This window comes from Rhinoraja longicauda, chromosome 6, assembly GCF_053455715.1.
Source record: "Rhinoraja longicauda isolate Sanriku21f chromosome 6, sRhiLon1.1, whole genome shotgun sequence".
NCBI lineage: Eukaryota > Metazoa > Chordata > Chondrichthyes > Rajiformes > Arhynchobatidae > Rhinoraja > Rhinoraja longicauda.
Genome location: NC_135958.1, coordinates 16,994,546 through 17,006,964, shown reverse-complemented (window position 1 = coordinate 17,006,964; position 12,419 = coordinate 16,994,546). Strand labels below are relative to the sequence as shown.

Below are 12,419 nucleotides of genomic sequence, written 5' to 3'. Positions count from 1 at the left end.
GTGAGTCAGGACTGCTCTTTAGTTGGAGATAGAATTATTCTGTTGCCTGATAACAGCTGGGAAGAAACTGCCCCCGAATCTGGAGGTATGGGTTTTTGGGAGCAGGTCTCGTAGAAAGCCCATGCGGTCATGGGGAGAATGTACAAACTCCGTACAGAGAGCTCCCGTAGTTTGGATCGAACCAGTTCTCCGGCGCTGCAAGCGCTGTGAGGCAACAACTCGACCGCTTTGCCACCGTGGCTGCCCTAATGGTTCATGAAGGCAGCTCATCGCCATCTTCTCAAGGGCAATTAGGGATGGGCAATAAATGCTGGCTTTAGCAATGCAGCTCATAGAAGTGAACAAGTTTTTAAAAAAACTACGGAATGACATAATATCGGGGCTTACAATAGTTTTTTTGTAGCCAAGAGCAAGAAGTCTTATCGTGCCACGGGGTCAGTTCAAGAATGGGGGCAAGACTAGCTCATGCATGTGAAGCCATTTTAAATCAATGTTTTGAGAGGTTCTCAAACAATAAAACCAGGCAGAAAGATTAAGCATGAGTAGGGAGTCTCTGCAAGAATAATATTTGAGAAAAGATAACACAACATTCGGCATCCTGGAGACTGAATGGGTTTTGACAAATATATCAGTTTTGTTTTATTGCTGTTGTCTAAGCGTTAAGCAGCTGGAACAGCCTTTGTTGGTGACTGCCAGTGAACCTGGCTGGCCAAATAAAACAGCGCAGTCCTCATCAATCATCAGACTTTTGACTCCCCGGCCGCCCGAGTAAACAAATCTCTCCTTCCTCAAAGTGCCATGGTGGGATTTGAACTTGCATTCTCTGGAGTACCAATCCATCAACTATAACCCCTGTGGTTTTGTACCCAGCACTAGTACCTCCCCTCCCCTCACTGACATCATTGTGATCGGTTACCACAATGCAGTTAATGCTGCAGCTTAGACGGTCTTGTTGCTCGTCAATAACTTTGTGCCCAGGGCTGATGATCAGGAGCGATGAATTCAAACCTCACCGTCTTAAAATTTTAATTTAGTTATTTAAATAGATTAATTCTGACAAGAGCTTTGGACATGAACTTTTAACTGTTTCTCTTTCCACAGATTCTGCCCGGCATGCTGTATGTTATCAGGATTTCTGTTGTCATTTCTGTTTCCAGCCTCCACAGGTTTATTGATTTCTTGTTCATTAAATAGAACCTGCTCTGCAAAAGTACCACCAGACCCATGTTGCATATAGGCTTGACCCGTTTTTGCACATAACCTCGGACACCTCATGACAAACCACCCTGTTGTGCAATACACCACTGTGTCACAGGACACCAGCGGAACTCTCAGGACTTTGCTGCCAGAGAACATTGTCCTCGGTTCACTAATCTTCAGCTGCTTCATCAATGATCTTCCTTCCAAATGAGTTAGAAGGGATTGCTTAATCGCAGCTTATTCATAGAGTCAGGGGATGAGAAAGTTGTGGGAATTTAACAATTGTGGAGTCAGTGAAAGTGGAGGAGATCTCTTCTTCATTTGAGGAGTTTGTCAGGATCGAGGATGAACATGGAACACGACAGCACAGGAGCAGGCATTTTGGACCACAATGTCCATGCCAATCATAATGCCCAGCTAAATTAATTCCCCCTGCCCGCATGTGACTTGCTTCCACTCTGGTTTCTGTTGGTTTGATGTGACCACTGAGACCATTGTGGGACCCACAACTTCTTGCACAGATGGGGCAGGAGGTGGTTGAGGGGTAGCTGGGCAGTTTGTGAGGTAGTACATTCCTTCTACCATTTAACATGGGCCTCTCCACACCTCTGATGTAAGGACACAATCCTGAGTGCTCCGTTCCCACTCTGTGCACCTGTAGACCAGAGATTCACAGGAGCTAATGGGGGCTGTTGCATCTCTTCACAAAAGCTTTGAGGACATTCGTGAATCTTTTTCTTTGTCTGCCTGGCAATTCATCCTGTGACAGACCATAGAAAGCAGTATCAGTTTTGAAAGTCTAGAGGAGATCTGGTGGATTGTAAGCAGACTAAGGAGCAAATTTGTCTGATGGGTTGACAAAGAAAATGGACAATACTTCATGTGGTCTCACTCACCAAGTTCCTACATAACTCCAGTAAGATATCTTTACACCCGTACTCAAACCCTCTTGTAATAAAAGCACTTATTCAATTTGCCTTCCTAATTGTTAGTTACACCTGATTGAACTTGTCTATTAACACAATCCTATCTCTCTGAACAACTTGTCAGCTAACAATACTTTGCTTTTCTGTTATGTGTACCAATGTGGGAAATTTCACATTATTCCACATTTCATTGCATCTGCCACATCCTCATCCACTTGTTCAGCTTGTCCATATCCCCTTGAGATTTCTTTATGGCATCTTTATTAATCCCACCTAATTTTGTATCATCAGCAAACTGGAAAATATAACATTAGCTCCCCTTGATCAAGACAGTCAATAACAAATATCCACTATCACTAAAGCCACTTCTTTCAATAAACCTGGGACGTAATTCCTAACACCCTGGGATTTCTCAGCTTTTAGCCTCAACAAATTCTCCCCGAGTACTTTTTTTTAAACAAATATTTATTTCTTACGTTTGCTTCGTTTTCTGGAATACCTGGTTTGGTAACTTCTTCAATTGTAGGAGTTATAACTTAGTTGTTTAAATCCTCTCCAATCTCTTTATGTCTGATCATCAATTCTTCCGTCTCTCTGTAAGAGATCTACATTTGCCCTTGTTTATCTTTTCCTTTTTACACACCTATAGAAGGTATTACAATCCACTTTTACGTTTTGTGCCAGTTTACTCTCATGGTCAAACATCAGTTCCTAGGCTTTCCGGCACAGGGTTTCTCATGCTCAACATTATCACCGTATAAACAAGTGAAGCCCTAAACTCAAGGCACTTTTAACATGCAATCCTGAACCACAATTATCAATGGACACTCTTTTCAAAATCTTTCCTGCATCGCAAACAGCCAACCTCAATTCATTTTATTAACTCAAGATTTCTCAGCGACCTGGGCACAATCCTGACCTGGGGCACTGTCTGTATGGAGTTCACACATTCTTCCTGTGACTCCATGGTTTTCCTCTGGGAATTCCAGTTTCATATCACACCCTAAAGACAGAGAGCTGGTAGTTTTTAATTGGCCGCTGTAAATCGCTGCTAGAGTGTCGGAATGTAGGTAGAATCTGAGGGGAGTTTAAGGGAACGTCGGGAGAACAATATAGGGATCAATAGAGGGGAAGGAATCGCAGAAGCTGGTTTCCACCAAAGATGGACACAAAATGCTGGAGTAACTCAGCGGGACAGGCAGCATCTCTGGAGAAAAGGAATGGGTGACGTTGCGGTTCTGTCTGAAGAAGACCAGAACCGTCACCCATTCCTGCTCCCTAGAGATGCCGTCTGTCCCATTGAGTTCCTCTGGCACTTTGTGTCTACCTGGGATTAATGTAGGATTAGTGCTGATGGGTGCTTGATAGTCAGCATGGAATTGGTGGGACAAAGGACCAGTTTCCCTGCTGTATGTCTTTGTGACTTTATGACTTTATCTATGGCCAAAATCCCCATTGCTTTGATCTCAAATCCCTGGCCTTCTCTACCTTTGAGAATGAAAACAAATTCATTTTCCATTCTAACCATACCATTCAATTTTGCAAGGCATGGTATTCCCAAAGGCAACCAGTCAAGATGAGCATTTGCCCTGCCACCTACCTGTGGTAGACGTGACGTATCCAGTTCAGCACAGTGTAGATCTCACCCTTCTCCAGGTCCCAGGATATGATATCCTGCAGATGTCCTGAGAGGCAAGTGTGGTGAAGCACCGCGTAGGTCTGGAGGATATTGTAGTGAGGAGGACAACATTGCACCATTAAGTGTTTGACAACTTTCAAATCATTGAGCACATTGTTCTGCAAAGCTGCCAAATGGTTGGCCAGCCCTGGACCCTTTGTGTCAGTGTGCCTTGCTCTGAACTGTGCCGCAGTTGATTGCTCGATAACCTTAAAAAACATCTGCCTCAGGTTCTTGGGCCGTCCAGGTGGGAGAAACTTGTGTCGGCTTTGACCGTCGAAGGTCACTTGGTCGATCTTCTCCTCCCGCTCGATCACGCGGATCGCCGAGACGAACAGTGCAGGGTCCTGCTTTACCAGGGTCAGTCCGCAGCTCACCACGTCCCACAGCTCCTTGACTAGGTCTTCGTTGAGCTGCCCGACACCACTGAAGTACGACAGGACGACCTGCTCTCCTTCTGTGTTCTGCTTCCCGGCACGGTGCAGCTGGTAGAGAATATCGTCACGCCAGCACTCCATCTCCATCAGCTTGCTGTGTGCTTCCAGTAGCCTCCTTTCCTCGATCAGCTGCCGTGTCTCTGCCACAACCTCAGGGACTGCAAGCAAACAGTTCACTCAGTTTGTAATCTCCTTTGAATTTCAGACAAATCGCCTCATTTAATCAAATCTGACATTTGTGCTGCAAGCTTGGTTCACTCATTCCCCGTCCCTTGTTGCCATCTTTTTGCACCCTCCTTTTTTTAAAAAACCACCCTCCCCCTAATTTTAAGGCATGCAACGCCCACTGCTGTCGACCAAAATGCCAGCACACTCTCCCTCCTTTTGAAGGGGTGAAGAATGTAATCATTAATTTAAAAATTGCATTTTAAGCCTCAGTGACTGTCGAGCTCCTTTGAAACAGTTGTCCAATTAGCCCCCCCTCTCTTATGTTAGCCCACTGAATGTGCATTATCCAGACCGTCACGCCAGTGCTATAACATAAGAGTCCCAAGTCAGCAAAGTGGCCACATTTTGGACCCTGCCTGTCTGGAGGATAAAAGATGCTCAAGTCCGTGTGAAGAACAACAGGAGTTTTTCCCATTGTTCTGATTTATGCATGTTGTCCAAGGATGCCGCCTGACCCGCTGTGATACTCTAGGACTTGGTATTTGCTTATGTAAACCAGCATCTGCAGTTTCTTGTTTCCCCAACATCAAAATGACTGGAGGAACGAAGGAAAGAAAGATCGTTATAAAGCTGAAAGATAGTGAGAAATGTGGACCTATGGTGTGGTTCATGGCCACCTGAAGGATGTGGACGAGGCAGCAAAGAGTGCAGAGGACAGCAAGAGAGCGGTGTACATTGGCCACAGCATATACAACCCAAAACCTCTCTCATGCCCATGAAGTCCACCCTGGTTCTCCCAACTGCACCAAGATTAATTTACAGCAACCAGTTAACCTACCAACCAGTATGTCTTTGGGGTGTGGGAGAAAACCAGAGCCCCCAAAAGACAGACATTATAAATCATCAGTAAGCTGGAAGTGACAAGAAGTAAATATAGAAATGTGATTTATTCACAAAATGCTGGAGTAACTCAGCAGGTCAGGCAGCATCTCGGGAGAGAAGGAATGGGTGACGTTTCGGGTCGAGACCCTTCTTCAGACTGATGTCGGGGGTGGGACAAAGGAAGGATATAGGTGGAGACAGGAAGATAGAGGGAGATCTGGGAAGGAGGAGGGGAAGGGAGGGAAGACTCCAGGAGTTGACTCCATGTTAACTGTACAGAGAACCAGTAGTAGAGTCATGGAGTCATGCAGCCCAGAAACAGGGCCTTCAGCTGATCATGTCCATGTCGACATTTTTACTAATCCCATTTGCTTGCATTAGGACCGTATCCTGTGCCTTGCCTTTTTAAGTGTCTGTCTAAATGCCTCTTAAACGTAATGCTGACGTCTTTGTTTAAGCAGAAAAATAATTCATCCAATTTAATAAATGACTTTGGCTGCTCACTCCCAATGATATGTCTGTGCCCAAGATAAGCCACTACAGGAAAATATATGTTTCCTACTTAAAACAGGAAGAGCAAAGGAAGCATTGTCTTACACAGTAATAGGCCATGAACCAGGCAGGACTGGGATCACTGGGATAAACTATCACTGGGATAACTTGCGCCATTCTACTGCAGCAGTACATTGTGAGGAGGAGACTTGATGACATTGCTGCCCTCACTGTGGCTTTATTTAGAATGAGCCTCATCTAATCCCAACCCCCACCAAAAAAACAATTTTGAAATGTCTCCAATGATCTTGACTGCAATTACATCCTGTCGATAAAAATTATAAATAAACAAGAAGTCAATTAATCCTTGGAATATTGCCAACCTTGACATCGCTTCCATTTTTGGCTGAAACAGTCCAATATCCATCTGTTATTTGCAGCAATTCTACCGGGAATAACAGCCACTGTGAGCCATCAATAACAATCCTGTCTGGCCGTGTGCGGGAACTCGAGCTTTGCATGGACATCTCAGGGTCATCCGGGACAATAAGGGTGCCAAGGGTAGGAGTTACAGTGAGATGGTCACGCCCAAGGTGCAGGCAGAAAGTAGATGGGTGACCACTAGAAAAGGGAGTAGGCAGTTAGTACAGGAATCCTCTGTGGCCATTCCCCTTGAAATCAGGTATGCACTTCAGAATACGGTTGTGGGAATGACCATAGAGAGGAGAGCAGCAGCAGTAGTCAGGACTGTGGCATAAGGCATGGCCCTGAGGCACAGCCCTGAGGCACAGCAGGGAACATGGAACACAGAATGGTACAGCGCAGGAACAGGCCCTTCACCCACAATGTCCATGCCAAACATGTTGACAAGTCAAACGAATCTTTGCCTGCAGGTGATCCATATCCCATCATATCCATGTGCTTATTCCAAAGCCTCGTAAATGTCATTATCATATCTGCCTCCACCAACAGTTCTAGGCATCCACTGCTCTGTGTAAAAACTGGAAATAGTTGGGATAATAAATTGGGAGCAGTTGTTACTGGGCAAGTCCACATTTGACACGTGGGAGTTGCTTAATGTCTAGCTGATCAGAGTTCAGGACTGGCATGTTCCAATAAGGAGGAAGGGTAAGATGGCAAGGTAAGGGAACCTTGGATGACCAAAGAGGTTCTAAATTTGGTCAAAAGGACAAAGGAAGCATATACAAGGTTTAGAAAGATGAAATCAGAAGGGGACCTTGAGAAAGATAAAGCAAGCAAGAAATAACTAAAGTGGGCATTAGAAGGGTAAAAAGGTGCCATGAAATGTCATTGGCGAGTTGGATTAACGAAAATTCCAAGGCTTTTTGTACGTACATTAAAAATAAGAGCGTGAATAAGGACCACTGATGTAGAAAGGAGGGAGTTTACGTTTGGTGTCAGAGGATGTGAGATACTAAATGAGTATTTTGCTTCTGTATTCACCTAGGAGATCATGGATGACAGTGATCTCCTCTTGTACTTTGATTCATATGGATGCTGATTGGACTCGTTTCCTTCATCATAACTTCTGTATTTATGCTCTAATCCAGGACAACCATCCGACTTACAACTGGTAACCATCCTTCAGGTCCTGCACTGCTTTTCAATCTCCTTTATACACTTCCAATTTAGCTGTGCTTTTCTGATACCTGCCTGTCCATACCATCTATCCTTCTTGGCCAAGAAGGCTGGAGCAAGACATGGACTCCAGCTGTACTGGGGAAATTGGAGGGCCAGCTCAGACTGGTCACTGGTTGTTGGGAGAGGATGTTATGAGCTCATGCTCCACTCCGAAGATTTAAGTAAGTAATCCAAGCTGGTATTCTCCTGCCACACTGACCGAGCTATCCATTATATGCCCTGTCTCCTGGATGAGGTATTAAACCTGTTGCACATCACTATTTCACTGATCAAAGGAGAACTCTGCCTATCTTGGTCAACACCAGAATCTTAAAGCACAGAAACAGGCCCTTCAGCCCATCACATCCATGCTGACCTTACACACCTCAATGAATCCTTTTTGCCCACATTAGGCTGCATGCTGCTATTTAAGTGCCTGTCTAAACGCCTTTCAAATATCTTAACTATTTGATTCCACAATCTCCTCTGGCAGTGTGTTCCAGATATCAACGACTCTCGATGCAAACACGCATCCACCAGGATCAATATCAAGGTTGGCAACGTTCCAAGGAATAATTGACTTATAATTTATTTGTAACTTTTATTGACTGGATATAATTTCTGTCAGGATGATTAAAACCAATCCAACTTTTATTGACTGGATATAATTGCAGTCAAGAAGATTAGAACCAATCCTTTAAAACTCCTTCATCTTATCTTAACCCTATGCTTTCTTGTTTTTGATGCCCCTACCTTGGAACAGGATTTTGACTATCTACCATAATCTTATATATTCCTATCAGATCACCCACTCAATCTCCTTCATTCCAAGGAAAACAAACCCAGCGTGTACAATCTCTCTCTGTAACTAACATCCTCCAAGACACATGGACTGGGACTGAGATGAACTGGCGGACGTGGTAATTAACCCAGGACCTGAGTTGTGAGAGAACTGACCATGTGGAACACACTTAAATAATGGAGAATTAATTAGACAATGGGAAGAGGGTGAAGAGACAACACTTTGGGCCTCCTTACCTGAGAAGACTTGATGCAGATGGTGCACTGCAGTGGACAGCTGGACATGATCGGACACCAGGCTGCTCAGCTGCCCCATGCTTTCAAAGCCGTTGACCTTGTTCTGGCACTCCTCTTGGACCTCCACCATCGTGCGGCCCATGGCTCGGATGTCGTTCAGGGAGGTTCTCAGCTGTCCGAGGCCTGTCCCTACCCCTTCCAGATAGGACTGAACAGCAGACTGCAGAACAGAAGAGCAACAACTCCCTCAGGTGGACAGTAGCCTCGTGCTCTCATGTTGCATGCAGGCTGAGAGTGAGGAGTCCCCTCCCATCATCCCCAACTGGAGCTTGGAATCCTTTCCAAAAATTAGCCGGCCATTGGGAATAACGAGGCACTCTGACGTCTTCTCACTGCTGGATCCTCCCTGTTATCAGAACATTATCCTGCAGAAAAGACCTTTCAGCCCATCACCTATGTTATCTCCTTGAAGGAGCTTTTCAATAAAAAACACTATAAATTTCTGTTAAATGGACATTCAACAGGCTGTGTGCCCAAATGTTTGATTGATCTCACTTCCCGGGTCTGCATCCTGCTAGGCAAGGCCCTTCAAGAGCAGATCCAAGTGCAAATTAAATGATAGGATGGATTCTGTCTCCTCTATCCTTCTAAGAGTTAGGTACTCCAGTTATTGGTTCAGTAAAAAATCCTGTGCAACTCTGATCTAGTTTTACTGCCTAACAAAGTTCCATCGGAACCCTTTCAAAATCACCCTTTCCTTTCTGTTCATATAAATAAGGATCTCAGCAGTTTAAAGTATACTAGACCAAGTTGGGCCCAAACCTCTCCTGCATTGGTGCAGCACCCTCTCCTCCCCCAGCGAAGACCCTTTCGCTGATCGTCTGCTCAGACAACCGATCACCCCACACACTAGCACTATCCAACACACTAAGGACAATTTACAATTTTTAATGAAGCCAATGAACCTACAAACCTGTACGTCTTTGGAGTGTGGGAGGAAATTGGAGCACCTGGAGAAAACCCACGCGGTCACAAGGAGAACGTACAAACTCCGTACAGACAGCACCCATAGTCAGAATCGAACCGGGGTCTCCGGTGCTGTAAGGCTCTACCGCAGCGCCACTGTGCTGCCCTAAATCTTCCTTTAATCTTTCTGATTATAAGAATAATTCTCGCTTCGGCGCAACCAAAGCCCTTGGCCCTGCCATATTTCTAGTGAATCTTCCTTACACCCTGCAAAACACTTACTAAAGTGACAAGGTCCTGTGACTTCATGGAGATGTGACTTGCAACAATAGAAATTGTTGGAAACAATGCTGCTGAATGTTACAAGACAGAGCGAGTACGTATATATCTGCTTGGGAACCAGAGTTATATAGTAGCATTGTGAGTGTAAGTGTTTGAATGTTCCAAACTAAAGGTGGGAGTAACTGAAACATTAATGCTGCGTTTTTGACAGGGTGAGATTGGAACGCTCAGGTTCCTGATCAAGATTGTGTTGTGTGATTGATGAGCAGCAGGGCCAAAGGATCACAAACCCCACATTCCTCAAGCTGACCTTTGTATTGTGAATCTCTACGGTCAGTGGGCTGAAAATTCAATAGCCCATTGAAAAAGATCTGGATGTGAGGTCCTGTCCTCTGTTCCACTGTCATGGTGTCTGCCTTTCATCTCTTTCTGCATTTAGGAAGGACCGGTCACGACGTCTGACCCGTTAGCTCATGGTGAGCAGGAGTACATTCAGGAATTCCGGGCACCTGCTGAAAGTGACCAGTGCTAATTGAGCACCGCCCGAAGAAGGGTCCCGACCCGAAACGTCACCCATTCCCTTTCTCCTAGATGCTGCCTGACCTGCTGAGTTACTCCATCATTTTGTGATACCTTCGATTTGTACCAGCATCTGCAGTTATTTTCCTACAGTGCTAATTGAGCAATAAGAGCTAAGATATCGTCCTGCAATTACATGAGGAGCAGTTGAGCCCACACCTGGAATATCATGCACAAGTTGCGTAAAGAAGGGCATGCTTCCCATAAAGGGAGTAGAATGCAGACACGTTTCTGGGATTTATAAGTTCATAAGTTCTAGAAGCAGAATTAGGCCATTTGGCCCATCAAATCTACTCCACTGATTAATCATGGCTGATCTATTCTCCTGTCCCATTCTCCTGCCTTCGCCGCAGAACCCCTGACACCTGTACTAATCACAACTCTGTCAATCTCCGCCTTACAAAATATCCATTGACTTATAGTTACAAATAACGACAAATATTTAGACCAAATTACACCACAAACGTATAGAGAACATTAAAACAAATGGATGAATTTATATTTGTGCTTATTGCCCATATATTTACGAATAAAGTTTATTTTTGAAATGTTTTTAAATGGTTTAGAAATATGAAAGGTGATGTTGCTGGAACACACAAAACTCTTTGACAGAATGGATATGGGGAAGGGGTTTCCACTGGCTGAGGAACCTGGAACTGGTGGACACAAAGTAAGGGTTGGACCATTGAGGATTGAAATGAGGAGAGATGTCTTCACACAGAAGTTGCTGAGTCATGGGAATTCGCAGTCCCAGTGGACCGTGGATGCTCAGTCATTGATTGCTTTGGAACAGCTATGGCTAGATCTCTGGATTTTAGAGGAGGCACGGATACTCCATGCTAGGGCAGGACAAGGACGGCATGGTGCAAGCTCGGCCACCGTTTGGTGGACAGTTTGGATGGGACGAGTGGAGATTGCTGCCACTTCTCATGTTGTGTCTGCGTTCCCTCCAGTGACCTCCATGCGGCTCATGGAGCACCAGGGGTGGCACTACTGGCACCAGCCTCCTGGTGCTGCTGGAGTCATAAAGTCATAGTCATAGAGTGAAACAATGTGGAAACGGGTCCTTCGGCCCAACTTGTCCACACCAGCCAAACATGTCCCAGCCTCACTAGTTGTGGAGTGACGGAAAGCTGATGGCAGGTGCTGCCCAGAGAAGGCCTCAAGGCCAGTGAGGGGTGGCAACTGAAGCACTCAACATCCCACACTGAGGCCCAAAGTTTGATGGGGTCAGTGGAGGCAACCTCAAATTCCATCCCCCAACTTAACACTTTACATTATGCACACTTTTCCAGCAATTTGACAACAGCAGGAATAGCACACAACACATTAAAACAACCTCCCCCATGTCCTGTCAGTCCAGGTTGCTTACAACCAGAGAAGGCAGCAGTAGAAGCCAGTGCTGACCATTGGACCACAGGCTGGGAGAACAGGATGCCAGGAATCATGAGCAGAGGTAGAATAGGAATCCATAAAAACAATAGCAAGCTAATATTTAATTATCCTTGCATCCCATCCCTCCATCCCTTCAAACCGATAACCAGTTTGTTCGGAAGAGCATCTGCCCACATGCCCTCTCACTCCCCCACTCCAGTCTTGTACCTCCCTCAGTCTGAGGCCCTTGGGGGGAGCCATCCCACTTTGGGGGCAGTAGGTGGCAGGTCACTGGATGGGACACTAGCAATCGCCACTTGGTTCCGGGCTTCAGTGCACGATGGTTTGGAGCAGCAGATGGCAGATACACAGGCACTGGAGGTCTGCAGCCAGGCCAACAGGAGAGGGAAGATCCTCTACCAGCATCCTATATCCAATTCCTCTCTGAAAAAATGGGAAGTTGGCTGCAGTGAGGGAAGGTGGTGGCCGATGACCTTGTGGATGGAGATGATAGGGGCATTGTCCTAAGCCTGTGCGAGATGTCAGGTGCCACTACCACACCATTCATTTAAGGCATAGCTGGTAGATCTGCTTCCTCAAGGCTCCACTGACCCATGTTCCATCCCGACCTTGGGTGTTACTTGCATGGAGTTTGCACATTTTCCAAGACTGTGTGGGTTTCCCGCTGCGCTCCAGTTTCCTCACAAACCCCAAAGACGTGCATTTGAGAGCTTAACTCCCATCTATGTGTAGGTG

At 45.6% G+C, this 12,419-nt stretch overlaps 1 protein-coding gene across 3 annotated transcripts in view; it reads right to left on the bottom strand.

Annotated features, from left to right (window-relative positions):
- exoc3l1 (exocyst complex component 3-like 1) overlaps positions 1-12,419 on the bottom strand; it is a 47,693-nt gene that overhangs the window by 17,440 nt on the left and 17,834 nt on the right. For all 3 annotated transcript variants that reach the window (XM_078401702.1, XM_078401700.1, XM_078401701.1), the window contains 2 exons: positions 8,463-8,682; positions 3,727-4,399 (listed from right to left, as the gene is read on the bottom strand). In XM_078401702.1, coding sequence (XP_078257828.1) covers positions 3,727-4,399; positions 8,463-8,682 — 893 coding nt within the window. The remainder of the gene's footprint in view (positions 1-3,726; positions 4,400-8,462; positions 8,683-12,419) is intronic.